Genomic DNA, 27,994 nt, shown 5'->3' on the forward strand with positions numbered 1-27,994 from the left:
CCCTCCCCCAGCCCAGTCTGATAATTTATAAAAGCATCTGATTTTAATTTTGAGGAAGTTACTTCAAAAAATACATTGCCAAGCTTATCTTAACTGAAATATAGGCAATGTAGGCATTTGGCATGATTCAGTTGCATGACAGATTGTGTAAAAATAAAAATATAACCCTTAAAAAAAAAAAAAGGGGTTGGCTGACAAAACGTACTTGTAGGAGTTGGAGTGTTGTTGCTGTGCTTTTAGTTCCAGAAGTTCAACTGAGTTTGCTTCAAATCCTAGTTGTAAACACTTCATGTTTCTCTGCTGAGTTGCTGGTTACTGGGAAGGATGATGACATAATCTGACATCGCACAGTTATGATCAGCCCCTCTCTAGAAGAGAAGGATTGTCATGTTCTCCAGGCCTACAGTAGTTTATAGGCAGATGCAGGAAATGGCTTATTTCTCTGCATTGTGCTCATAGCAACTGCATACCATGCAAAAGGTCTGAATTTGAACTTCCCTGTGGTCTTCAGCTCTGAGATTCCTGGGACCAAGTGCCTTGTCTTGCAAACTGTCCACCTACTCATCCTTGTGGCAGAGCTCGCCTTCTGTGTATCCTTCTGCTCTGACTTAGGGCCATATGGACTTTTGTGCTGGCTTCGCCTGTCTTGTGGTTATGCTGACGCCGTATTATCTTGTTGGAAGCAGTGTTACCATATTGGTAAATTCTAACTAGGTGTGTCGAAATCATGCTTGAATTCCGGGTATAGAAGCACTCTCTGATCTCTAACATTGAATGTGACAATTCTGTATGGTCATCTAATCTTTATCTCAAAATTAGTAGAGATATTGTTTTGTGCTCACCTTTTGAAAACTGTCAGAATACACAACTAGAAAGAAAATATCGTCTCATGGACCTAGATGATCACACGAGTCTATGCATTATTTTGAAAATATTGTCCTTTTTTTGTCTTGAAGGAAAGAAACAGTACTTAAACGTTTAATTACAAAGGCTTTCTGACTGTCTCATGTTTTTCAGTGACTCTGGGATTAACACTGATCCGCTGATCTAGCAGCATGCAAAGAGCAAGCTACTGTAACTGCCCCACTCTTGAAAGATTTGTGTGTCCTGCTTTTCTACAACAAAAATGTAACAGAGGAGCTTGGCGTAGCCAGGCCTCTGGCTGCCCAAACACGTTGGGGTATTGGAGAAACTTAGGTTCTTGCCTGGGCACTCCCCTCTTGTTAGGCTACCACCTATGGTACTGCAGGTTCCTGTGACCATGCAAGTATCTTCTTCAGATGTGTTGTGTTTGAGAAGAAGTGAACCTCTGGGTTGAATTCATTGATCTGTAGTTTAATAATCTCAGTACCTCTTACTAGTGCTTAGGTTCTCTTAAAAAAAGGAAAACTATAAATGCCAGCTGTGAAAGGTTAACTGATTTAATTTGGATCTTGTATGCACTCTATGTGAGCCAAGTCATATTAGGTATTGTTTAACAAACTATCAAAGACTAATAACGCAGGTACACAAATAAGAAAATTAACAATAACATTTTTTTCTTTCTAAATTTTTTGTTTATGAAAGGTATGTGGAAGCAGTACTTATTACATCCTTCCATGAATAATGAAAAGAAAATACTGCTTCTGTGCCAATAGGGAAAACGATAGCTTAAAGTAAAATAGCACTAAAAGTTCCACAAAGGAAATTATTATAGACAACTTTTAAATGTTTTCAGTTTTATTCCTATGTTAAGAATGTTTTATCTAAGTTAAGACTGCCTCTATCACACACACAAGTATTTTGAAGCATTAAYGAGTCTGTTCTGGAGGAAGCAAGAGGAAGTGAGGAAGGCTGATTTGCTTGTTCCCATGTAAGAATATATAGCTATAGTTTTATTTTAAAAAACAGACAAGGGAAAAGTACAGATATAGGAAAAGCATCATTTTATAACACTTGTTTTGATATTTTTATGGTTGAGGAGCATAAAAAGAACTTGGTGGTTGATCCTCAAAGTGACAAAGGAAAAATTAGGTGATATATGAGGAGAAAATAAATGGGGCTCACAAGTTAAGATTGAGCAAACACATGCCCTCCAGATGCACATGATAGCTTCCTGTTTTTCCTACTTTTGTTAAAAATGTTTGGCTTGGAATTTATTTTTCTTGCTGCTGTCCTTTAATTGAAGGGAAAAAAAATTTTTTTTGTACTTCTATCCAAAAGAAAAAAAGTTGATGTTTTAGTAACAAAAATGGTTGTTGGAGATGGTGCAAAAAATTATTTTAAACAGGCAGAAGGAAGCAGTGTTTTCTGTGATGGTATCAGGTACAGATGAAAGGCCTTAGGATTCCAATGTTGAGATTCCTGATTCTTATTTTTAAGTAACTAAAGCTAATGGCTGATGGGAAAACAAAGGAACATGTTTCTGAAAACAGTGCTGGCAGTACTTGAAAAGAGTGTTCATTGACTGCTAAGTTTCTACATAAATGAATGATTTTTTTTTTGTTGTTGATAGAGACTATTCTGGAATAAGTAATTGAAGGATCATGAAGTGATACTTTTTTGTTCAATAGAATAAAATGATCTTAATAAAWGCATGTTGCCCATGTGCATGCACACACATGTTCAGAATGACATGAATCATAAAATTGAGATGTATACTGCTTTTTATCCATAAGTATCATAGCAATGGCTGATGTTTGTTAACATACACAGATTGGGTTTTTCTTAGAGCTGCCTATATGACCACTGAAGTGCTTTTTCTATTTTGTTGAATACTATTGAAAGAAAAGCTTTTTGCCTACCATCACATTTATAGTACTTCAGTATAATGCTCCTAGGAGGCTAGGTGATTTCCTGAATATTTTCATATGCAGTTAGCAGTGTGAATATAGAGTGCTCTATCAAATTAAGAGCATTTGTTTCTTTAATTTATCAAATGATGTTAATAAAAGGAGAAATCTGGAAGTTATTCCTCTTGTCAGCTCACTGTGGACTGACTTCCTGTATAACCGACCTCTGTGTACCTTAATTTTTCCATTTCCGTAATGCTTGTTTTCCCATGTTCTTTCAAGTTTTAATTATTTTTAAAGCACTCACGGGATTCCTGAAATGTAAATAATATGATATGGAAACTCCAGGTGATTATAGTTTTATCCTTCTGGATTACTTTGCATCTTTCTAAAGATAGGTGAAGTACAGTTGCAGTTAGCATGAAGATCTGGTATAAAATAAGTATAGCTAACCTCATTACTAGGTGTCTAACAAGCATTTTATTCCTTTAGGACTTYGTCGAACAATTTAGGAGCTTTTAATAAGCAGCCTCTGTTAAGAGCACAGAGCAGCTGCAAGCAGCGATGCCATTTTAAAGGCCCAGAATGGCTCTCTAGGCCTGATGCCAACTAGCAAGCATTACCACCTTCTGTGAAAGCCCTAGGAACAGTCCTGCTGTTGCACCAGCCTTTTATTTCTGTGCAAGCATTTGGTGGGCTAATTTCACTCTCTGAATCAGTAATGCGATTATAGAAAGTAGCTGGCTTGAAGTGATTCCAGCTGCATGGGCTGTCACAGCTCAGCACAGATCAGCGAACACAGGAGGGCAGTCTTTCTCAAGATTGTTACTGAAATTAGGGGAAAACGGTGAATGAAACAAAGAAAACTGAAACCTTTGTCTTCAGTTTTGTTAACATTTTTATTGCTAACTGCCACGTTATCACTCTGTAAAAGATATCTTGCATTTTTAACTGGTGTATAGTAATCTAGCATTATTCAGGAAAAGGTATATATAACCGAATAGATTTCGTTAGCATATGGCATCTATCTATGAACTGTTGTGCTTACCTGAAATTGCTATGTCTATATTAACCTCCCACCCAATCAGTGTTTTATGAAAAGTTAAATTGTTGAAAAATTGAATATGTTSAAGTTGTTTCTTTGAGCTAAAGGAATAATTGTTGATATATTGTTTGAGCCAGTCTGGCCTTTTTCATTACTGGATACTGAAACCATTTTCTTAACTGTATTTTTGCTGCAGTGTATTTAGCCCCTTTGCAGTTGCTGCTGTTTGCTGTGCGTGGTTCCAGCAGGCAGGCTGAGTAATCTGTGTTGCTTACTGGGCAATATAACACAACATGGTGCACAGCTAATAAACTAATTTCAGATTTGCCTTATTATTTCTACTAATTGCTGCATTTGTGATTTCATTTCAGGGAATTTGAATTGACAAAGTTGATTGCAAAAGAAATAAGTGATTCATCACGTTGTTTTTGAACCAGTAACAACATATCACTAGAACATAGAACACTGGAGAGGAGAAAATTATGGCATGTCTTAGGTCAGAGATGTAATACTTCGAGATCTGTGACTTTCTATGGTATTGTGATATTGCCATAACTAGAGTTTTTGGGGAAAAATACTTTGAATGGTTTATAGTTTCCTTATGAGGGTTTCTTAATTTTTTTTAAATTTACTTAAGCTTTTAAATTGCCTTTTGAGTAGCTTTATTTTTTCTGTTGTTCTGAGGATAGGCTCTTTTAAGACTTAAAAAACCAAAAACATAAGCCTAGTAATTTTTTGTGAAGAAATGCACTTCTAAATTTTGTTATGCCTCAGGAATCTCTTCCACCCCCCGATTATACCAGGCAGTATTCTAGACTCTCTGCTCTAATTTTCAGGGGTTTATTGTGAGATCTTAAAAATGTATTTAGTCCCACTAGTGGAAGATAAGTTTTTTTTATGGTATTTTAAAAATAGAGCTGTGTAAGATGATTTAAAATAAAATCATATTACTTTTCATCTGGCCAAAGTGCCTTGAAATTTGCTTTTGATCACTGTTAGATTATAATGTTGAAAAATTCAAATATTTAACTTTTTGAAAAGAAATAATAAAACATTCTGTATCTGCTTTTAAAGCAACTTATGATTATTTATCATCTGTAGAATCTAAGCTTTCATGAAAATGAAAATTGAATTTCTAGATAATCTTCCAAACATGAAGCAACCGTTGCTGATTCTTCAGGGTTTGCATGTAGGTAGCCTCAGTGACTGCTGATGCTTGGGTTTTCCCAAATAGTACCAGAGTGAGAACTGCCCAGACTTGTCAGTGCTCGCTGTTGCTACTTAAATGCCTGTGGGCAGCAGTGAGACTAACGAGAATCGGGACAGTTTCATACCGCTGCTGCTTGAAGAAGCTCACAGCACAGCAGCAGGCACATGCTAGGCAGCTGCTTAATAGAAAAGAGCTAGAAATAGACTGGCAAGAGGGTTTGAGGTGCAGGCAGCCTTCTCTGTTTGTCATCCCCCTCTTTGCCCCAGAAGGAGGTGACTTTTGGACTTGGGACTTCAAATTTATTAGCTGCTAATTATTACCCCAAAGTATCTTACTAAAAATGTGCCCGGGATCAGAATTCAGAGCAAGAGTTGGAGGAGCCCCGCTCCCTTTCCTTGTCTAACAGTCTGAGGCTGGAGAATTGACTTATGTAGTCATTGCCCCTGGGCAGCCTTTCAAAAGCTAACCGTTTGTGGCTTTGGGTCCCTGGTAATAGCTGGCTTATCTCCAAAATCTCCAAATCTCCTTTGTGAGTATGCAGTTGGGTGTGATTTTTTTCAAGTCTGTTTATAATGAGAGGATATGTCCCTCTATGAAATTGAGTATATCCACGTACAAATAAAGGGAGAACAGTTATCTGTAGAAATAACTGTATTTATTACTTGGCCAGTACTGTAAGAAATTTCCTTTAGATTAGGGGCACGAGAATGTTAAAGTTGCTAACTTCACCAATGTAAAATGGTAGCAGTTGGAAGCCTTAAGTAATAGGAGTTTTCAGAGAACTGGATGAACTTTGCACATCCATAATATTTTAAGTGGGATTTTTTTCTAATGTGCTGACATATGTCAGTGATGATTTTGAGGATATACATCAAAATTTTATATACGCCCCAGTCTACTTACAAAAATTACTTTGAGCTTTTTTTTTTTTATCCAGTAGTACCCTGTTCTGAAGTAGAATGTCAGTTTTGTTTAGTAAGTGGCTGTTTATGGTATAGCCATCTCCTGTCCCTTTTCTTATCYTGTGCTTCTAATGAATTTCATTTAACTTGCCTTGATTAATTGTCTCAAGAGACTTTTCTATCTGCTTATAAATGAGGATCTATGGTAGATGAACCAGAGTTATTTTGGTTTTGTACTCCATGTTGTCAGAATTTCATACATAAGAATATCCTGCCTGTTAGTGCAGCTATGGAATATTGTATGATGAATTGGGAAGCCTCTGTTCAGTGATGAATTTGGTGTGCTGGAGTAAATGACTGAGTGAGCCAGCARGCGTTTATAACTTGAGGAATTCATTTTTAAGGTTCAGCTCTCAACAGAGGTGTAAATTGCCTGATTTAACAAGGATCTGTATAGATTATATAACTGAATCTTTTATYCCTCTGCACAAAGTGATATTAGGATTGTTTTCCTACTTCTGAATTAAACTGGAGAATTCTCTTTGCAGTAGTTTGCTATACATCTTTTTAAAATTTAAGAAAGCTATTTAAAAGAATTTCGTTTCCTCTGTTTCATGTGGCCATGCGTTTTCTAAGATTAAAACAATGAACCTGCAGTGTCATTTCAGAAATACATACAAAATAATCACTTCAAGCACAGGCTTTAAGYTGGGGATAACTTAATGTAGCCAAATTAGGGACTGTATATACAAGTTTTCCATAAATAATTATTGGTTTGAGATTGCTTGYGAGTAGTGTTAGGAATCTTATATTTGAAATTCAGGCTGTGCTGTATGTTTTTGATTGCCCAAGAATTAACATTTCTGTTGCCCAAGTGTATGGATACAACTTTTGAATCAGATTTCAAATTTACTACTTGCATATACAAATATAAAACTTTGTTCAGTAAATGTTGGGTAGCTGTGGTCTCTGTAAGTATTTCTGACTACAAACTTCCACAGAAGACACACACAGAAAACTAATTCTAGTAAAGGAGAATTAACCTATGATATGCCTTGTTTTCAGTGGCTCTGCCACTGATTTAAACATGATGATTTTAGCAACTGTACTTGAACAATTAACCATCTATATTTTAGTGAGAATGCAGACTTAAGTGTATAGGGRAGACATTCTTGTGTCTGAAGAGTGTCAGATTTCTGTACAGAACAGGGCAGTGGAGGAGGCTAGAATCAATAATAAATTATTATATTGGTATATCTGTCCATTTACCATTCCAAAAAGCGTTTTAATGCAAATGCGTCAGTGTTGAATTCTGAAAGATTTCTGAACAGAATAAATAGCTGAAAAAATACCAGGGTACACAATTTCTTTAAGYTAGTTCAGTCAATTCAGTTTGATTTGCTGTTGTTCGGTGCTAGTCATTATCTTAACAAAGTGGGTTTTTTTCAGTGTGGGTATTAAAGAACAGCAGAACTTCCATATGACACTGTTCATGTGGTGTGATGACACTGACATCASTGGAGCTACACAAATATGTTTGAATATGTTGCATGTATAGCAAGTCAGAAATAAAAAGACACCATAAATCAATTTTTTTATGAATATGTTCAATTACCAAAGCAGAAATGAAATTTTAATCTTGATGAGTTTTAAGTTCTGTAATGTTGTGTATGGAAAATACATTTGTCATGTTACTATGATGGTGTTCTTTCATCAGATAGTGACATGTTTGAAAAGAAGTCTGTGGTTTTAATCAGTTGCCTGTCCTTCATCTRTTCTGGTCAGAAATAGTTCAATTTCTATCAGATGAATTAAGCTTTCCAGTTTCCTAGCAAAGGTGGTCAATTGATGTACTAAAAGGTAGCTATAAAATGTAAATATTTGTCATAGTATCAAGCCTTATTATACTTCTGAGCAAATTTTCCCTCCTCCTAAAACTAAACAATAGTGTATTTGGCATACTGTATCAGGGATGTCTTTAATCTGGGTTCTTAGTGAAGTGTGGAACTGCAAAGGCATGCAGGGTGTTGGTTTTTTTTTTTAAGTTTACAGTAAACTATCAGTTCAGATAACTTCTGTCTTCTGTGCCTTAGAGAGGTATTTTAGATGTGTGTGCATCTTRATTTCTAACATAGGTTTTCCTTTGCCATGCTTCATTTACAGTGCTGCTGCTTTATGCTGTTTCAGTTTCAAGCAGAACAGTGTGCTTTCCCAACACAYCTTTTAAATAACACAGGTCACCTGCCTGGATAATCATATCAAAGGCATRAAATATTTTCATGTATGGATATCCACAGTGACTTCTGTTCCTGACTGTTGTGGCCAATGGGCTAATAATGATGATTGTGGACTATAAGAAGCTTAAATTACTTAAAAGCTGCTGCAGTTAAGTGTTTTGCTTATTTCCATTGAATTAATGTCTCCCATTATTAAAATTTAAAGGGACTTGCTGGACCATGTTTTAATTTAACATGATTAGGAAGTCCTTGAGTAATAATATTGCACTAAATGAATTTAACAGTGATTTTAAAATCRACACTGTGTTTGTGGGTTTTGGGGCTTTTTTTTGTTTTTTTTTGCTTGTTTTAGAATAATTATTATTCCTTTACAAACCAGGTTAGTTGAAGAAAGTAGTAATATAAATTTCCAAATGTTTCTTGACTAGAAAGGAGATRGGAACCAGGTAACTTGTTTTATCCTGTAAACTATTTTCTAATTCCCACTTAATGCGAAGCCAGAAGACACTGTTTTTCATAAGATGTATAGTTACTTCAGTTCTGGGTAAAGGTATGGATACCACACTTTCAGTGTATTCAAAACTTTACATTATTGTTTTGATGTGCATTTCTTCATGCATAAAATCTACTAATGTTTTGACTCTAAATAAAATAAATGAGGACTCTGAAAGCCAAAAGTCTTCAACCAATATGGCACCTACTTTTTCTCATTAGCTCAGCTTGGAAATAATGTGTTGATTTCAGAGGCCATATAGCATTGACTAAAGCTGCTGTCATTAAAAGATAGTGTTTAGCTGCTTTCTTTTTTATTTGATACTTTCTTTGTCCTGAGAAAAACTACTGTTTTATTTTAGAGAGAGATGGAAAAACTCTCCTCTCTGGATATTTCTTTAACTTTCACATGTCTGCACTAATTGCCTTCTACCCAAAGTAATAACCAGACTGTGGAAATTTGTCCTGAGCTCTGTCAGCCTGTCTCTGGAGTGTTAACAGACTCTGAAATCCTCCGTTTTCCCCCCAGCCTCAGGTTTTTGCTGCAGATTTCCCGTTTCTCTCTGCCTTTTCATCTGTTACTCTTTGAACCTCAACTTCTCTTTTTGATTACCTTGGTTATCCAATGTTGATAAAATAGAGTATGTGAGAATATTTTAGTAAATCACAACCTAAGCAAATTCAAAAACTCTTCTAACTGGCATAGTTTATGCAATGTAAACCACTAATCCATGAAGACAATTTATTTGAATGTGTTTTAAATTCCTGCTAGGACACTTCCTAATCTTAGCCAGGCTGTCTGTGTAATGGAGAGAGCAGTATTACATGCTTTCACACCCGCACGTGAAGAAGTGTTTATCTTATTGAGTAATAGATCTATTGCTCACAATATACAGCATTCTTGCAATAAATGCCATCTGTGGTTGTGCAGTGCCTCTACTTCTACATTCGAACTAGCCACAAAAGCCTTTTATTACTTTGTGTGTTTCTCTCTGGCTTCCATGGTCTGTTGTTACCAAGATTTCTTCAAGGAATTCAGAAAAAGGAGGATTTAGTGAAGGCATGGGAGTGTTAGTGAGAAAGACCAGTTTCAGATTAATTTTGCACCCAGTCCCACTGTACTTGAACACAGTTGCAGAGAACTGAAATCCTGTTTATTAAAAAAAAAAAGGGGGGGGGGAGAATGTTACAGGTCAAGAGATTCTTAATAAAGGCTGTTTTAGCTTCTAAATATTTTTCTGAGATTTTGATGTTGTTTCATGCTTCACATTAAACTGCAAAAGTGTTGTGAGGGCTGTTTGGCCTGTAAAAGGCTGTGAGTCATAAGGTTGGCTTTGTCTGGTTTGTGAACTGTGGGGGGGAGTTAAGGCAGAGCTAAATTTAGGAGTATTAACTGATGTCAAACTCTGTGGAGCACTGCTGAGCAACAGTGTTAAAGGGGCAGCCCTGGATGGTTTAGACTGAAAGGTTAGATTGTGTGTAGTTGTTTATCATTTAGTAAATCTTTAGAAAAGCTAATATTTACTAAAAATACTATTCTATGGGGATTGCAACCCAAGCAGTGTAAGTTTCATTTATRCTTATCTATTAATAGCTAGTCTAATTTCATTGTCCAGACTATATGAATTGAAAATAGMAAATGTATACCAAACAAAATAGCAAGCATAGGTAAAACTTCTAGTTTCTCCTCACAGGTTTTACAATCTAAATTTCTAAGAATGTATTATTTATAAAGACTTGTTTAATTCTGGTTATGGAAAGATAAAGGTAATGTTTGAGGGGCTGTTACTTCTGGGTTTTTGGCTTAAGATGAGGAACAGCTGCTGACTTGACTATGTTTTAAAATATTGGCGTTGATACCTGGAACCAAATTTAGGTAATTTTTTGCATATGATAAAGACAAAAATAAATACAGCTCTTTGCTAACCCATTTTGGTCCTTGCTATCAAATTCTCTTCAGTGAGGTCTGCTATGGATCTGGGCAGAACTCAGGTCACTATTTTTAAAAAATGAGAGGCTCCATTTTCCAAGGCTGCTCTTCAGTCATAGAAGTTATGGACTCTAGCTTGTGTTTTTGTGGAGTTCTGTGCTTGGTAAGTGTCCCTTGTGCATATAGGTTTTGGTAGGTAGTTCACCTAATTTGATGGTGAATTTTTTTGTATCACCATCTTTGTTTCTGAGCCTATTTGTGTAAGGAAGGTAATTCCATTAGAAATTCCATTAGAAATTCCATTAGAAAAAATGTAATGAATACAGGGACCCCATCTGAAACTTCAGTGAAAGCTTTTCCTTTCAGAGTGGAGAGATTTCTGTCATCCTAAAGAATTTGAAGTGGGCACCTTTTTTCAAAGGCACTTGGTTTAAGCCCACTATTGTTGACTTGAATGTAAGCAGACCTGAACCAACACAGGGCACTTCTGAAAAAACCCTGCTCTGAATATGTAAATTATGCAATTGATTAGGTTAATATATTGAGGATAAGTCAGTTTATTTGCTATGCTCAATTTATGCTTCAGAGGGTAAAGTATTGTCACTGCCAGCTTTGATAGAAGTCCGTCTCGGTTACTAATTGGATTTCTGAAATATGTTATTGAGCAACAAATATTCATTTAAATACTTGGTGTTTTCCAAATGTCACATGCTAAGATTTGTATAAATAATGTATTGTGCAATATTAAAGTATTGGGTCAACCATTGTCAGTTGCATGACTGTGACTCCATTAATCAAGAAGAAGACATGAACCTGCTGGCATTTCCTGTTACATCAGTTATTGTGTTTAAATATCAACAATGAGATTCTTCAAGCTGTTTCCCCCTTCTTCAGTCTGCTGGTGCTGTCAAGGGCAAGGAACTTGAAAGCACATTTGAGGAATTCTGAATGACAACCTACGTCATTTAGTGATGCAACGAGTTGTGTTTTGAGAAGCATTCAAAACAGGAGCTGAAATGTATGGAATCGTGGCGGTTAAAACTTTCAGATCTTCTCTCCAAAAAACTAATTGTTTTGTGACATGTTCAAAAAACAAATTCTTTGAGCAGTGGTACTAGCAAAGCTGAGATTCCTGTGGACTGGTGTCCTTAAAATCCTCAGCTTGCCCCCAAGCTACGCCTCTCCTGCAACTGTGGGTGTCCCCATTGGCCGGCCAGTGTGTGCGTGCTGGTCGCCAGACAGCTGCTTCCAAGCAGAATATATAACGATCATGTTTTGCCTGCCCTTTTTTCAGTGAGCTCACCAATTTTGGTCTCTTTTCTGTTCTTAGCCRTTAATTTTACATAACTTGTGGAAATGGAATTTTATCTGAACAGAGGGTTCTCTCGCTTGCTCTCGCCCTGTTAAGCTTAGTGGAACMTGACCAATGTGTTTAAAAGTGGTTGAGGGGAGAACATGTGATTTCCAAAGTAAAAGCAACTTATGTAATGAGACTAAAAACATACTCCATTTTTAAGGGATTCTTTTGTATAAATAATCCCATCAGGAAGTATGACATAGTGTGTTGGAAGCAATGCTTCCAACACACTAAGAAAAGTTATTTAAGTAATCAAGTATATCATGAACCATTTTTAGTAGAAACGAAACGCATATGCCCAAGAACCCCTCTGAAGTATTTGAAGCTGATACCTAGCAGTGGCAAATGGTCACATTTCTTTTGTTCAGAAAAGCAGCTGACGTCYTGTGTTTTAAGATTTTGCTTTGCCTTGCAGCAGCAGCCACGGAGCCGCTGTTGCTGCTGGTGGGTGATACATGATACTGCATTCATGGACTGCTCTGTTTAGTCAGCAGAACGGCAGCCAGAGCCATCCAGTTGCTGAGGGGCGGCAGGRAGGCAGACTAACTTGCTTCAGGACCCTGAGGTGTTAACTCCCTGTTCTACATGGACGGGAGAGAGAAAGGTCTCTTAGCTAGTTTTATAACGTGCTGATTGTTAAACCTGCAGCGTCAGTTGTTACTACTTCTTCCCGATGGCCTCAGCACGCCATAGGTGTTTCACTCTGATTAATATTTCAGTTTGCTTTTTCTCGGGTGGCATGTCAGAAGCAGTGTCTTTTACAAATGTGTTCCTGTTCTGTTAGTTCAGGGAGTGAAAAGGGGGAAGGTGGAAAATGCCTTTTTGTTAAGCTGGTTTTCTTCTGATTTAGCGCCCTGAATCAGCTCACCCAGCCTCTGACAAGTGCTGGTGCTGGGGAAGGCATAGGATCACGCAGCCAGAAGTGCCCTTTTGGAGGGCAACTAGTTGTTAGATCATATTCATTCTCCTCAAGATGGCATTCTTAGACTCTGCCTTTTGGAGCTGGGTCTGTTCCCCTTTTACCCTTTAATACAAATGAAGCACTCTGTGTCTGGTGTTATGTCCGGTGGAAAGAAAATTAAGCATTAAGGGATTATCTGGTGTGGAGATGTTAAAGCCCTGGGGCTCCCTTCCTGGTGTCTTCTGTCAGTCTGAGGCTTGTGCTTGTTTTCAACAAATGAAGGGAGCAGTTTTGGGGATGGTATCTGTGCATGCCAATTGGGGCATCAGTAAAATCAAATCTTACTATTTTGTAAGGGGCATTAAAAATGAAGGGGCGGGTTAATTCTATTTCTTTTCTCCTTTTAAAAATAAAGGAGCATTTTAAAGCCGAATTCAGTTAGATGGTCTTCCATGCTATTGCTAAGAATTCTCATATCTTAAGAATGATCTCTTCTGTATATTTTCTCCTATAGTCTTATTGACCTAAAGGCAATAAAATGAATGTTTTAATATTTTAGGAAGGCAAAGCTATATGGAGTATGAATTACAGTGATAACTCTCAATATTTTAACTGGAGTAATAAAAAAAATTAGTGGGAAAATGGCAGTCTTTTTCTTTGGAACTAAAAATTAGGGAGGGGATGAGGAGTAACAGTCTTAATTTTTAAGTTTTCATAGATGGAGACTGCCGGAAATACTTGACATGAAGCTGAATTGTGACCATCATGATTCAAATACAGTTTTAATTTTTTTCGGGAAAAAATAAGAGTTTTTGTATCACTGTGTCAAAATCCTGTTTTGGGCAGAATAATGAAGAGCTAGCAGGACATTTTTTGCAGAGTTTTACTATTTGGTATTTTTCGGGTACTTTTGTCAAGTATTAATGTACATCTTTTGAGATAACCTGTTTTGGGATTCCATCATTACTTTTCACCGAAAATCTTGTCTCTCTTCCAGTTCATTTTATCTGTGGTATTTAGAGCACATTGCTTTCCACTCTGAGAACAGTACTTATGGCCCAGTTGTAGTAGGTTGTTGGGTGGCAATAAATGGTTTATTGTTTTCGGTTTTTTTATCTGTATGTTTTATCTTTATATTTTCAATTTATTTTGCTGTTAAGCTGAAAAGYGTTATCAAATAACTCATTATTAGAAACTTATTAGGCTGGTGATATAACAAGTGTATTTAAGACATTTTCCTGTTTCCTCTAATGCCATCTGTTTTTACACCCATTACGTCAAAGGCTCATAGTCCAAGGCATTGGAAAAGTGGTTTCCCCTGTTAGAATCTTTCTTCTAATTAATTATTCCCCCAAATATTATTGCTTGTAACTACAAATGAGCTATTTAAAGATTTCTTGTAGCTTCAGGTCAAATTGTATTTTATTCTTTGTCATTCTTGAAAAATATTTTAATTAAAATGAGCATCAACTTCTRTATAATGTAAACTGAAATTATCCATTTTTTGTGGTGCTTTGGAAGACCATGCTGTATTTACCAAATAAGCAAGCAGAAATCATTTATAAGCAATTGCAATGTGGTGGGAAATTGCCTTAGAAGGAAAGAGTTAGGCATTGGGAATAGTAATAGGCTCAGGTCTTGGAAATTTGAATTTGGATTAGTTACTTGCATATCTTACAGGTTAGCAGGAAAAATGGTCACTGACTCAGTAGGGCATTTCCCACAGGATATTATGTGCCTTTGGTCACTGGTATGCTTCTTGTGATGTTTGAAATATCCTAGTAACTGATTAGTCTATCTGTGTACTTACCTGATGTTTTGAGTGATAAAGGTCTCATATTCTATTTTAACTGATGAAGTAAATTGAGCATATTTAGATCCCCCAGTTAAACAAATTCTAAAATCTAGCACAAGAAAGGAGAAAAAAATCAGTGAGTTTTTAATCTTTCTCACTGATACTCCAGCAGTAGTTTTAAATTCCCCATATCCCTTGGATATCTAATGCAGAACTTGTAGCAATATGTTTGTGTAGCCTTTTCTAGGCACAACATGACAAAACCTCCCAGACTTCTACAGATCAAAATGAATTCCTTGCAAGATCAGTGCCTGAAGGCCTCATTAATTTTAACACTGCTTACAATTGATTCTGGGAAGTAACAGATGTTACTGATTTCTTATAATCTACAGTTTAAGAAAACAGTATATGAATGAAGTCTGCCCATTTTCAGGGAATAGTACTAAAGCTGAATTAAAAAAAAAAAAAAAAAAGATGTTTTCTCTTAATGGTCTATTGGTTGTTAGGCTATGCTATTTCTAGCCTGATTTCAGAAGAAATAATTTCATATTAGCTGATCTATTAGCTGAAACTAGTTATTTTGTTCTCTTCTGGGAAAAGTTGAGTCAGGAAATCAGAATTCGGTTTGTTATTGTGTTCAAAACCTTCCTGAACTTTAGATTTTTCACTCACTTTCATCATGCCTCAAATACTCTGATTTAAAAAAAAAAAAAATTAAAATAGTGTGTATTTTTTAATCTCTTCCCAGTGTCTACGTAAAAATAAGTTTTGAACTTTAGTACATTTTTTAATAGAAATGTTTTGCCTTCATCTGCTTTCCAGTGGTATTAAACTCCTATCAGGCCCAACCTTATAGCACATAATTTTGGGGGGGGGGGGAGAGGGGGAAAGGGCCCCCCCCCTTTCCTCTTCTGAAGTTCTATATACACTTCAATGTAGGTAAAATATATTAAGAATATTTTAATAAAGTAAGGTGAGAAGTGATTGTTTTATATTTTCTATTATATAGTTTATAATCATGTTATAGAATTAAGAAAATAGGATCCCATTTTAATTCATTTTTCCTGAATTAAACTTGTGTGCATAACTAAAGTGACTAATGGTGGGCCTGCAAAAGGTTAGAGTCAGATTTTCTCTATTTTTTTTTCCTCACATGTGCTCTTTTCCTCTCATGTGCTCTTTCTTTTTCCCCCTTACAATATACTCAGTGAGTTAGAATTTTTTTTTAGTTGTTTGAATTTTCTCCTTTTTAACCTCGGAAATGTGAACAATGTGAACTTTGTCTTTGCTAGAGGATTTCTGGAGCATAGAGGAGATTTGTCTTGTTCTTCTGCTACTTTGAAGGTGGATTATCTTTGGGTGTTTAGTATATGTTCCTTTTGCAAACTTATTTGGGTATTTGTACCAAACCTTTCTGACTAAAACATTCTGCTGAACACTTCATCTTTTTCTTGCGTTTTATTGACTTTTTTTCATGGCTATGATTTATTATGAATTTACCATTAGGTACAGAACAGCTTTGTGAAGGGTCATTAGCCCCATCTTTTTCTGTCTTCAGAAAAGTCATTACAAAACTTACCCTTCCAAGTGTGTGTGTGTATTCTCTTTAGGGAGCTTCTGGAAGACTCTTTTGCCTTACAGATGATTGCTAGGCAAAGTCTTTCCCTTGCCTAGAATGTTCTACATGAATTGAGCTGATCTGTTTTTCAGTACAATATGCAATTTTATGGATTTATTTRCTAAAGCACAATATGATAAAGAAAATTACATGAGCATTTCAAAGGGTTTTTAGATTATCAAAGTAAATACATTAAAGTAATCATTCCTAAATTCCATTTGTTTGGGACAGCAACAAAGCTGAACTGCCTCTCAAGTTCTAGTAGCCATTTTTAAAAAATTAAATAAATTCAGATGTGTTGCTGTCAGGTCAAATTACAATAGTTTGTTCGAAGTAATTATAAATCTAAAATTTGGTTTATGTTTCAAAAACCCTTAAAGACTTTTGTGTGGTGCTAAATGCTTTCCACATGTAATGGAAGTATTTATTTGATGTACAGGCTAACTGAAGTTTAGCTTCCAGTGCCGATGTGGTCATGTTGCACACATACCTGTCCGCGTACTTACTGTTGTTGTTCAGTACTGATACTTTCAAGTGATGTCAACTTGTGCTGATGGTGTGGAAGGAAATTATAATGTATAGGCTCAGACAAAATGTATTTTATGTATACTCCTTAGTGAAAGAATTAACTTTTTTATAAAATCACAAAAGATCATTGGCTATATCATGAATTGTTTACGGTTAAAAGATGAAAGCTAATTTAAGTTGGATTAAAGTTTCTTAAGCAGGGAGGGGGATAGGTTACAGACCTAAGCATGAACTTTCTTTTTGAGTTTCTGTACTAAAATTAAGTTTAACCATAAATATTTAAAAGTCAGGTTCACTTACTTTAGTTCCATTCTCCAAAAAGTAGTATAACATGACAAATAATTTTGTAGCACAAGAGAACATCATTATCTGAAATACTTCCATCTTCTGTATTTATTGCTTCACTCCACAAATTAGAAATCAATATTTCATTTTGGCTGCACTTGCTTGTAAACCCAGAAATCAGATTTGGAGTGTTAACAAAATTAAACCAAAATCAGTTTACTTTAAGGTAAATTTAGTATTTTACCAAATAGCTTCTTTACAGTAAACTGTTTTGGAGTTTGTCTTTTCACCACTACTGGGTGCAGATGGTCCTCCTATCYGCTCACTTTATCACCATTAACCACTTAATGTAAAGGTTTTCTACAGTTTTCTTGAAACTGTTTTTATTCTAGCCCTAGGAAAGTATGCGAAAGATCATAATTGCAATTGCCAACTCAGTCAACAATTAGGAAATGTGTATGTTATGCACTCTAAGTACTTAATTACATGTACAGTATTTTTTCCAAAGAATCTCTGCACCAGATAAATGATGCTTGTTTACTCATTATATAAATTTGCAGTCCTCTTTTGAAAATGTAATCTTGTAACAGGAAATTTTAGGTGAACACGCTGTTAAATCACATTATTGCTGTGTTTGATGTTACATCTTAAAAATTCTCGTTTTTACAGGTACCTTGAAGTTCTTTTAAAAGCAGACCTAACGTTTTGTTTTGTGAACTTCTAGCCTTTTTCCTGAAAGAGCTCAATGAGCTGCCTTCATACTTTTTYGGTCCTTACTGCTCAGTGACTCAGTATGAAAGCATTGAGGTGCTTCTTGTGTCAACAGTCACTTCCTGCATTTAATGTACTGTCACGTGATTGTGTCCCTTGGGGAAGAGAATTTTGTTATAACTTTAATAATAATATGGCTGACAGTTTCCTCTCATCTGGCCAGAAAGTTATGCCCATTTCCCCCTCAGACTGCTGTGAACCTAGAAGTGAAGTTCTGCAGTAAAAGTGTAGTGTTATAACTCCTGTGTATTGAGGAATTGAATTCAAGTTTCTGCTTCCTAATCTCTAGCACATGTTTAGGTTGAACTTGTTTCTTTGAAACCCGTGAAGAAATTGGGGCAGAGGCTTCTAAAGCCTGTGATCTTTAGAGATTTAGCTGCATGAGTGGTACCGCCTCAGCTGAAGGGAAACACCTTGGGAAAGAGGAAGTGAAATAGAAAATGATGAATTAACTTTTTTCCCCAAATCATTGGAAAGCTGTGAAAATAGCTAAAACCATGCACATATTTTACAATATTCTATTTTCCATACAAGCAATTTCACTTCCCACAGAAGCAGGTAATAATGATTGAGGGGGAAGTACACAATTAGAGATGAGAAGAGGAGGCTYGTTGGCAATCTGTGCTAACATGTGGTCTGCATTATGGAAAAAGTTGATGAAATCTCAGCTAGAATGTGGTCTGTCTTGATTTACATTCCCTTCTCYTTCAGAAAGTTTCTAATACAGAAAGGTCAAGTTCTGCCCTCAGATGTTTCGATGCAGTGCCCGTGAGACTCAAGAGAAACATGCTTAAAATCTGAGGAGCTAAATGTATAAAGCAAGGTATTCTTCAGCCATAGTAGCTACTTACTTGTCCAAAGTCCCTGCAGTTACCAGCATTTAACCCCAGTAATTTGTAAAACATTTTAAGATACCCTGAATATAAAAGACACTATTGTAACTGAGTTTCATTTCTACAAAAAGCCTGTTTCCACTTGCAGAAGCCCTCTTCTTTTTTTTAATTACAGATGGTAGTGGAGAGATAAGGGTTGATGCATAAAGTGTACAAGGAAACAGTGAACCGTTATTAGTCACCCTAATAGGTAACAGTGAGCTAATGGTATAACCTTTTCCAGGTTTATTCTAGGTATTGGGCAAAGGAGAATTCTGTGGATAGATCTGAAGGGGAATGATGATTGATTTGGGGCTATTTTCATTAATTTCTTGATGATTTTAGAATTATTTGATGAATGTATTTCACCCTTCTCTTTATTTTAGTTGGCATTTAGCTTGCTTATTTTGAGGAGAAACTGGAAATGTGAGAATTATATTATTAAGATAGATTTGTGAATTTGCTTCCTTGTATCTGTTTCTAATACTTCCTTTTAAAAATGTTTCTTTTCAGATGTCTCTCACAAGGGGGGAAATAAAAATTAAAAATATTTGATCTTTATTACTGTCCAAAGAAAATCATAAAGGTTCTAGTCTGTTTGTAAACTCTTTGAAACAAAGGGCAGATGCTAGTCTTAAGATTTTAGATTGTGTATATTAACGGAGTTTGTATCACACCTTTTACATGGATTTAGAATGAGCTTGCGTAATCTTTCTTTGCTGATACACAGTGCTGTTGCCTGGAGCATTTAAACCAGGAGGCTTTGCATGTTGTAAAGTCTTAATCTTTCTAAACAAACAATGTTGATAAGAAACGATATATTTCAGTGGGGACGCAGCCTTACTGGGAAGATTAACATTAGCTCTTTGCTTTACTTAGTTCCTTATGGTGTTAGTCCAAAGCTTGACATGTCTCCATTCCACAGCAGCCAAGGATGCTTAAGTGGTGATATCATCAGCGAGAGAAGATAAAGATCCTCTGAACTGATATGCTAAGGCTAGTAACAATGTGGCAGAAGTTAAAATTTAAGCAGCTCTTATTCTTCTTTGTTTGATTTTCACACTGCAAACTGAATTATTTCCTTATCTGATTGAAGCAGTTTTGCATGGTGGTGGTGTCTGCTGCAATTTTTTTTTCTGAAAGAACATTGAATGCTAAATCTTTCTACATCAAAAGAAACTAATTATGTATATCTTGAAATTGATCTATTATGTGTTCTGATCTTGATAGCTGAATTTAGCTGGAAAAGTGTACTTTATCTTTAAAGGCTGCAAAATTAGTGTCTGAGGTGTGGTGGTTACCAGCAAGACACAGAGGCAGAAAGTAAATGTAGGTTTGTCTTAAATCTCCTACTCCTTTGAAAATTTCAGTCATGATGTTCTGATCTATTTTTACCATGTAGTTTAAAACACCAGTGATGCAAGTAAGTATATACTTAATTTAGTATCCTTATCTTCTAGGACAAGTAATAGTTATAAAGCACTCAACAAAAGGAGGACCTCTGTAAATCTAGCATTTCTGCATCTGTGTAGGAATTCTGTGTTCTACACCATAATTCAGTCTACTTCTAAATGTCAAACAACGGAACTCAGAAAATTGTCCTTAACATTATTTCATAGGCTGATAATGAGTTCCTTGTCTATTAAGGAGAAGTCTTAAATTCAGTATTTATTCTCAACCTACAGACTGACAGTTACTATTGAAATAATAGCTTTAACACTTCAAAATATGTTTATTTCTGATCAGTGTGAACCATTTGTCAGAGTAATCTGAATAGGGTCTCTGTAAAGAGCGAGTATCCAGTTACATTTCTGTGTGGACAAATACTCTTAATATATGCTATGGAAAATCAGTTTGATAACCAATTCTCTGTAGGATTGGCTTCATTAGGGCAAGAGATACCATTTCTAATCTTTTTTTTAAATTGTATCTCCACATAATATTTGGAAGCTTGCCTGTTTTTCTCAGAGATGGTATCAAGTTTGCAGAACTAGTGTTGCTTTGTCTGAGTGTTTCCATTTTAGCATTAAGCTTTGTAACATTACCTTTCTCTCAGTGAAGTCCTTTGGCACATAGACTGGGCCCTGGACAATGGTATTTTTGTCAGTGTCTCTTATTATTCAAGTCCGATTGAGTTCAGGCACTGTGATTCTTTCTTTGGTGACCACTAGTATGTCAGAATGCTTTTTTTAAAACAAAAATATTATCCTGCAGTAGGAGCAAAGCATTTAGATATAGAATTTAAGAAAAGTAATCTAGTCTCTTACTTAGTATCACATCTCATTTGATATCCATAGGTAGATCTGACCTTTCAGCCTGTGTAGCCTGCTTTCCAGTTTTCTACGTTGTAACCCCCGTAATCTCAACAGGATTATGCACAAGAAAGAAGATATTTACAACAGTAACTATTTAGTAGATAGTGGTCTTTGCCATATGAACTGGCTTTCAGTCAAGAAGAGTGAAGGTAAAATGTGTAAAGGTTCTTTGACTTCTCACTGGGAAGAAAAGGCTTTACTCCCCCAAGTATAGTGCTAGAAGTAGAGTCCTGTTACACAGTATATAGCAAAATGAGAGGTTCATTAGAAACTCTTTCTTTTCAAAGTTTACACAATTCTCAGAACAATCAGACTTTACCATTTTCTCTTCTATAAAATTGGGAATTTAGATGGCACTCCACAGTCAGAGTTAATAAACAGAAGCAGTTTCCTGGTCTTGTTAATTCTCACGTGTAAAAATTCCTGTAGACATTTCAACTAGAGCTTTTCTAGAGCTTCTCTTTTGAAAAAAGGGAAGGGGGGGGGAGAAGAAGCAATGTACAACAAACTGCCTAAAGGCATATTTAGTTAACTGAGTGGCAAATTACATACCTTGTACACTTCATTGTTTTTTGAGGGATGAGTACTTATAATGCTTTTTAGTATTTCATTCTTTAAGCTATCTTAAAACATAAAGTAAAAGTCATAAAGTAGCAGTAGACTTTTTAACCTTCCTTGATTAAGCAATTTTTTCTTCTCTCTGGTTCCTTCACATCTTTTTGAAAATTATTGTACTGTAAAAGAAATGAGAAGGAAAATATTTCTGTGATATGTTAGAGATATCATGACAGACTGAACGGAACAAAAGCAGTCTTAAAATGGGAGGCAAATTCATAAGCTCAGCTTTGAAGTGGCTTTTCTAACTCTGGTCAACTAATTAACGTATATATTATATGCTTAGAATATCCATGATCTCAAGCAGTACATTGTATTTCAGTGAGTTAAACAATAAGTTTGAGATTGATATATCAGCATAATTAATAGAATTCTTATATTGACATTTTATGTGGTACTTTTGAATTAGTTGTGTAACATCTTCATCTAATACTATTCAGAAAGTACATTAGCAATTACTTTTTCATAATCATATTATGCAAAAAAGTGTCCAAAAATCTTTAATCTTTATAAAGGACTTTTTGACAACATTCAGTATCAAAAATGTTTAAATAAATAAATAGATTCATCAGGGCTGGGTATTTCTGTATGCTTAACCCTACAGTGAAGCAATTAAAATGCTCGGGTTGTAAATCTAACAATTTCATGGGAAGCTGACAGATTTCTTCAATTGTAGCATATTGCTGTTTCCAGACACCAGTGTAATACATGTACTTCTACCTTCAAATATGAAACAAATGAGCAGAGAGCTTTAGATTTTTTTTTTTATGGCAATAAGAATACTATAACTTCTGTCAACAGAAGAGTAAGTTGATCCAAAATAATAGATTTGGTAACCTGATTTCTCTGGTTCACATTATACTGTGAAAAGAAGCCATTTATCTCCCACTCTAAGTCATTTTCTTTTTACCAGCTGGAGAAGATCAGAATAAAATGGACCATCCCCTCTACTCAGTCTCTGGTGATGATGATCCAGCATATGTTTTTCATTCAAACCACATGTTGAATAAGCAAAAAAGAGGAAATACATGCTGGTCATGGGTTAGGTGCAACATCGAGTTTATACAGATTTATTTTCTTTGTAGCATCTGCTGTTCTGTATTTAAAGCTGTTGAATGTTGTTGTTCTTCCAGTTATTTTGAGGCAGGTTTTCTTAAGCAGTGACATTTCAGGTTTTGGCACATCCTACTGCTCAGACACTCAGCCTTAAACAGCCTGATCCTGCAGCTGATGATTCTGCAGCAGACTGGCTCTTCAGAATTTAAACTCCCTCATGATCTCATAGGGTGGAACTGACCCTCTTTGTTTCTGGCCTCAAATACAGAAGACCAAGCCAAAAAAGAACCTGGAAGTGTATTAGGGTGATAATGGAGGACTGGGATGAAGAACTTCCTTGCTTATCCCTGCTCTGGCATGCAAGAGAGAATGAGGAGGAAGGAACACAAATACACTGCAATCTACAAATGCAAATTTAATTTTTAAGCAGGTATAGATTATGAGCTAAAGGTTTCAGTTTTCTTGTAATAAATTATATTTGTTTTTAATTTATACTTCACTAGGTGTATTGAAAGGCTCATTGCTTATCATTGAGGGAGAATCAGAAGTGACTGTATATATCAATATCAGCTTTGTTGTCTTTATTACTCACCCACTTGCAGTAGTGTGTTTGTAGCTCTGAATTATGAATGATGTCCTATTGGTTAGGAATTTGAAAGCAATAATTTTGAATCGTCTTGAATGTTAAGTGTGCAAACCAGCTAGCCAAGGCTAAATATGGATTTACAGCAGCTRTTTTGTAGATTTATAGCTAGTATCTTTTTCTGTAATATTTTTTTCTTATGATTTAGGCTTATTTTTYTCCAATGTGCCAACATTACAAAATATATTAGGATTAGAATTAGTAACTTACTGTGAGTTAATCTGTTACAAGAATCAAGTTGCAGAAAAGGGGAATTCCAGATGGGCATAAGGAAAAAAAAAAAAAAAAAACCTTACTCGCAATGAGGGTGCTTAAGCATTGGAACAGGTTGGCCGGAGAAGGTGTGGAGTCTCCATCCTTGGAGGTCTTTAAACCTTGACTGAACAAGGCCCTGAGAAACTTGAACTTTGAAGTTAACCCTGCTTTGGGCTGGAGGTTGGATTAGGTGACCTTTGGAGGTTACTTCAAATCTAAATTTTTCTAAATTTAAACTACCAGAAATAACTGTAAAAGGGACTGGGCATATTAAAGGGGCGGGGGGGAAGCCCTCATCTTCTTTCTGCTCTTTAAAGTTTAAAGCATGACTTTTTAAGATATAAAGGGAAAGCAATGGGAACTGAGATGGATTATCCAATCTCACACCAGAGTGTTGAGTACCCAGGTTGTGCACAAACATTTTAACAAATACCTTATATGGACAGTGAGGAGTTTTAAGTTCTGCTTTTTGTAATTAGAAATTTTGGCTTTTTTATAGCTTTATGATCATGTGTTTAGCATTATCTAATTTGACAGTTTTTTTTTTTTTTCTTTCTGCTTGATTCCTGTTAGGAATAGGAGGCTTGCAGGATTTTGTGCTGAAATCTGCAACATTGTCAACGTCACCAGCTTGTCCACCATTTACACCTCTCAACTTTGAAGCTACACCAATTGTGCGGGTAGCTGTTGAACCAAAACATCCAAGTAAGTTTAAAGGTGAATGGGGTTGGTAAGGAAAACTAACCTGATAGCAACCCAGTTTCCCACTCCCAGTGGTTCCACTGGTTAGAGTAATTTATGATCTATCCGTTGATTTAGAGACTGGCCTAGTAGAAACTGAATAGGTATGTTACCTGGATGACTGTACCTTGTTGTTTTTGAGATTCTTCTAGCCAGTTAGCTCTTGTTTTGGTTRCTGGGGAGTTACAGAAGACCTTGTTGTGCCCTTTATGGTCAGATCTAACGCATGCTGCATGATACTAAGGTCTGATACTCCTTTACTAAGAAACTCCTTTTTCAAGGTAATTATGTCTTTAGGATTTTTCACTTCTGCTTACATTCTTTTATGTTGTATCATTGAGTTCTTGGTAAAAATTTGTAGCACTTTTTATTATTATTTTTTTTTAACAGGGTAGTACGTCTCTGGCTACGTTTGAATTTCTGTCCAGTTTGCATTTGTTGTTGCAGTGTTAGTAGAATCAAAATAACTGCCTTTCTATTCAAGTATAAATGACTCATAACACTAAGATTACATGTTTTTCAGAAAGTGATAGGACATCTTAGTAACTGTGTTTGTCCTAGGCATTTGAATACCCAGTAGTCATATACTATGCATTTGTTAAAGCAGTTTTGAAAGTATTGGATGTTTCTGGTTCTACTGAATGTAGTCATTCGTTGAAAATGTTAAAGGAATGTAATTCTAGAACTACTGAGTGGKGTGGTTTGTGTGCGTGTTTTAATATTATTCTTATATCAATGTTTCATTTCTCCTCCCTGGTAATTTCTTTGGTTTCCACCAAATTTCATAGAAGGACAAAAGTCTCAAAGGTAGCTACATCTGCAAAAGTTTCCTGAAAATCAGCAGCTGTTTGCAGTAAGGGGAAGGCAACCAGAGCTCAGTCATTGTAGGTTTATCTTGAAAGCAATCAGCCAGTTAGCTGTGTATAGTTCTGGGGTGCCCTAGCACATTGGCTTGTGTGGGTGCATGGGGCTTCCGCACCAAGTCTACTTCAAAACTGCATTTTATTATTTGGAAAAAATGACTCAAAATAAATATGAATTATTTCCGTATGAATCTTTTTTGCAATGTAATTGCATGTCTTCAAATTCATGTCAAAACCTTCATGTAAAAACCTCTAAAAGAAAGGTACAGCTATTTCTCTCTCTCTGAGGACTTAACTGTAGAAGACAAATTTGAAAGTCTCTGTTCCAAACTGCAGTGGCACACCGTGTGAACCAACACTGTGTTGTTTCCACTTTGTTTGTTTTCATGTCTGGTTTTCTAGGTTATTTTTCTATTATACGCTTACAAGTTTATCATTAAATATATAATATCATTTCTTTTAATAGTCTCTAAATGAATGACAAGTTGAATGTCACTCCTTCTGAATATGAAAATCTCTTCCTAGAAAGCCCGTGGGTATTCTTTACCCCATATGTGAAGTAAGAAAAAGGAAACATAATTAAATTTTTAAATTTTCATTAATTATGAAAGGCTGCTGACATGAGGTATTTATTTTTGTTTTACTTCTTGCATAGCTTTGGTGTAAATTTGTCAAATTTAATTCAGCTGGAGAGTGGCTGTTCATTCTCCATTAACTTTAAGGTTCTTTTTAGACATCTTCATCTTAGGGACAGCTGTGTTTGTTTCACTGAAAAGCTCATGCATTTCTGATTTTTCACCTTTTCAGGTTGTGACAGCTTTAGAGCTTCTCAGTGGCTTCCAGCTAGTTTGTTTAAATCTTCCATCCTTTGTACTTCATTCGCTCTTATGCCTTCTAAGTAGTCCATATGGAATCGTTCTTGCTTTTCAGTTAGTTAAGTTAACATGATATTATTAGTGTCTTTGAGGCATTTTAAACAGTGGCAATTTACAGGTTGCTAAACTTATCCGTGAAAGATTGCAAATAAACAAAATAAATTATTGAAAGATAACTTTAAATATTTGTAACACATAAGAATGATGATACTTCTTGATAATTAGTGAAAATAAGGAGTGCAGTCCTGAAGTTCTTTCTCAGTCAGTGTGTATTAAGAATGATCTTTCTTGATAAACAGTGAAAATAAGGAATTCAATTCTGAAATTCTTACTCAGTTTGTTTTGACAGCATTCAATTTTTTCATTGGTTAGGAATTACTTCAAATTTCAGACTAAAATATGAACTGTATCTGCAGTTAATTATATAAAGGAAACAGAATAACAACATAATAGCTGGCTTGGTACGCTAAACCTATTGTAAAACTGTATAAAACAGAAACATGCAATCCATTGAAATGTCTACCAATGAATTCACTTGATTTTTATAATGTGAATTTTATCATCACTACATAAATTCTTGATTACAAATTATGAATTTAGCTTATGTCTCAAACCATACCACTCTGCATTGAGTCATATGCAGAAATTTTCCCAGAGAAGGACCTCAGAACTTAGCTGAAAATTTTTGAATATACCTAAAATACATAGTTCTGTTTAGGCTGCCCTGAAAATGAATGTTACTATTTCTCACTTTACATAAGTATATCTTAGTTCAAATATTCCTTCTTCTATATTACTTTGTTAATAATACCTTATTTTACTAGGTGATATGCCTCAGCTGGTCAGAGGAATGAAGCTTTTAAACCAAGCTGATCCATGTGTCCAAGTCTTAATCCAGGAGACAGGAGAGCATGTGCTAGTAACAGCAGGAGAAGTTCATCTTCAGCGTTGCTTGGATGACCTGAAAGAAAGGTTAGAGGGGCAAGGAGGAAGAAATACTTTTAGTTCAGTAGCTTTCTGTTTTATTTCTTGGTCAGTTGAATGTATATCTTTGATTTATATTCTGGTAAAGTAGAAGACTCGTCCACCAGCACTTTTTGCCGTTGGATCATAAATATACCTTTTTGTAGTTATAAAATTGCTTGCAGATGGCAGAAGCTACTAGCTCCCCACTTGTATACAGCTTATACCCCTTTGGGGCACGTTATCTTTATGGAAATCAAATTGCAGTAGATCCAGGATTTTACTTAAGAATGTAATATACAATTTGTACAAAGTAAAAATTGTAAGGGGAAACAGATCTGACAACTTAACTCTGAAAAGTTAGAAAGCAACAAGACCAAAATTGTATTTGTACACTTTATTCTGTTCCTTTGCTCTTAACGTTGATTTTAAATAATGGTAATCTGTGCTGTATACAGTTATTCTTCAAATAGTGAAAGAATAATTATATGAAACCATCCTTTCCTATAACTTCCGTTATCTGTTCTGTTTTCTGAGAGGTTTCTGTAATACTTCTGTCCACATGCTTTTGCTCTAACTTTCTTTCTAAAGCAAAAACCAGACCTGATGAGGGATGCTTGAAGGTCTATCTTATGCCCATATCCATTCCAGTTAATATCAAACACAACTCTCTCTTATGGAAGTTGGAATGGTTCACTTGTAAAATCTGATGGCATATACATATTTTTACTCTTATCCTCTTTACAGCTTGGACAGTGCAACGTATTTGTACTGCCTTTAAAAGCAGACATACTATTTATGGATATACCTCACTTGTATATAACATCTCAGGTAGAGCAAAACCAATTGTTACAGTCTTCAGCTACAGTTAGCATAGCATATCCCCCCAAGGTGTATATATGCCTTTATTATTGGCATTGCTCAAACTCTGGAAAAAATGTTTAATAAAACAAT

The 27,994-nt window shown here is 35.6% G+C and overlaps 1 protein-coding gene across 4 annotated transcripts in view; it reads left to right on the forward strand.

Annotated features, from left to right (window-relative positions):
- Positions 1-27,994, forward strand: part of EFL1 (elongation factor like GTPase 1) — a 92,364-nt gene that overhangs the window by 39,278 nt on the left and 25,092 nt on the right. For all 4 annotated transcript variants that reach the window (XM_026060487.1, XM_026060490.1, XM_026060486.1 and 1 more), the window contains 2 exons: positions 24,172-24,303; positions 26,902-27,049. In XM_026060487.1, coding sequence (XP_025916272.1) covers positions 24,172-24,303; positions 26,902-27,049 — 280 coding nt within the window. The remainder of the gene's footprint in view (positions 1-24,171; positions 24,304-26,901; positions 27,050-27,994) is intronic.

Source organism: Apteryx rowi, unplaced genomic scaffold, assembly GCF_003343035.1.
Source record: "Apteryx rowi isolate R43461 unplaced genomic scaffold, aptRow1 scaffold_17, whole genome shotgun sequence".
NCBI classification, from domain to species: Eukaryota; Metazoa; Chordata; class Aves; order Apterygiformes; family Apterygidae; genus Apteryx; species Apteryx rowi.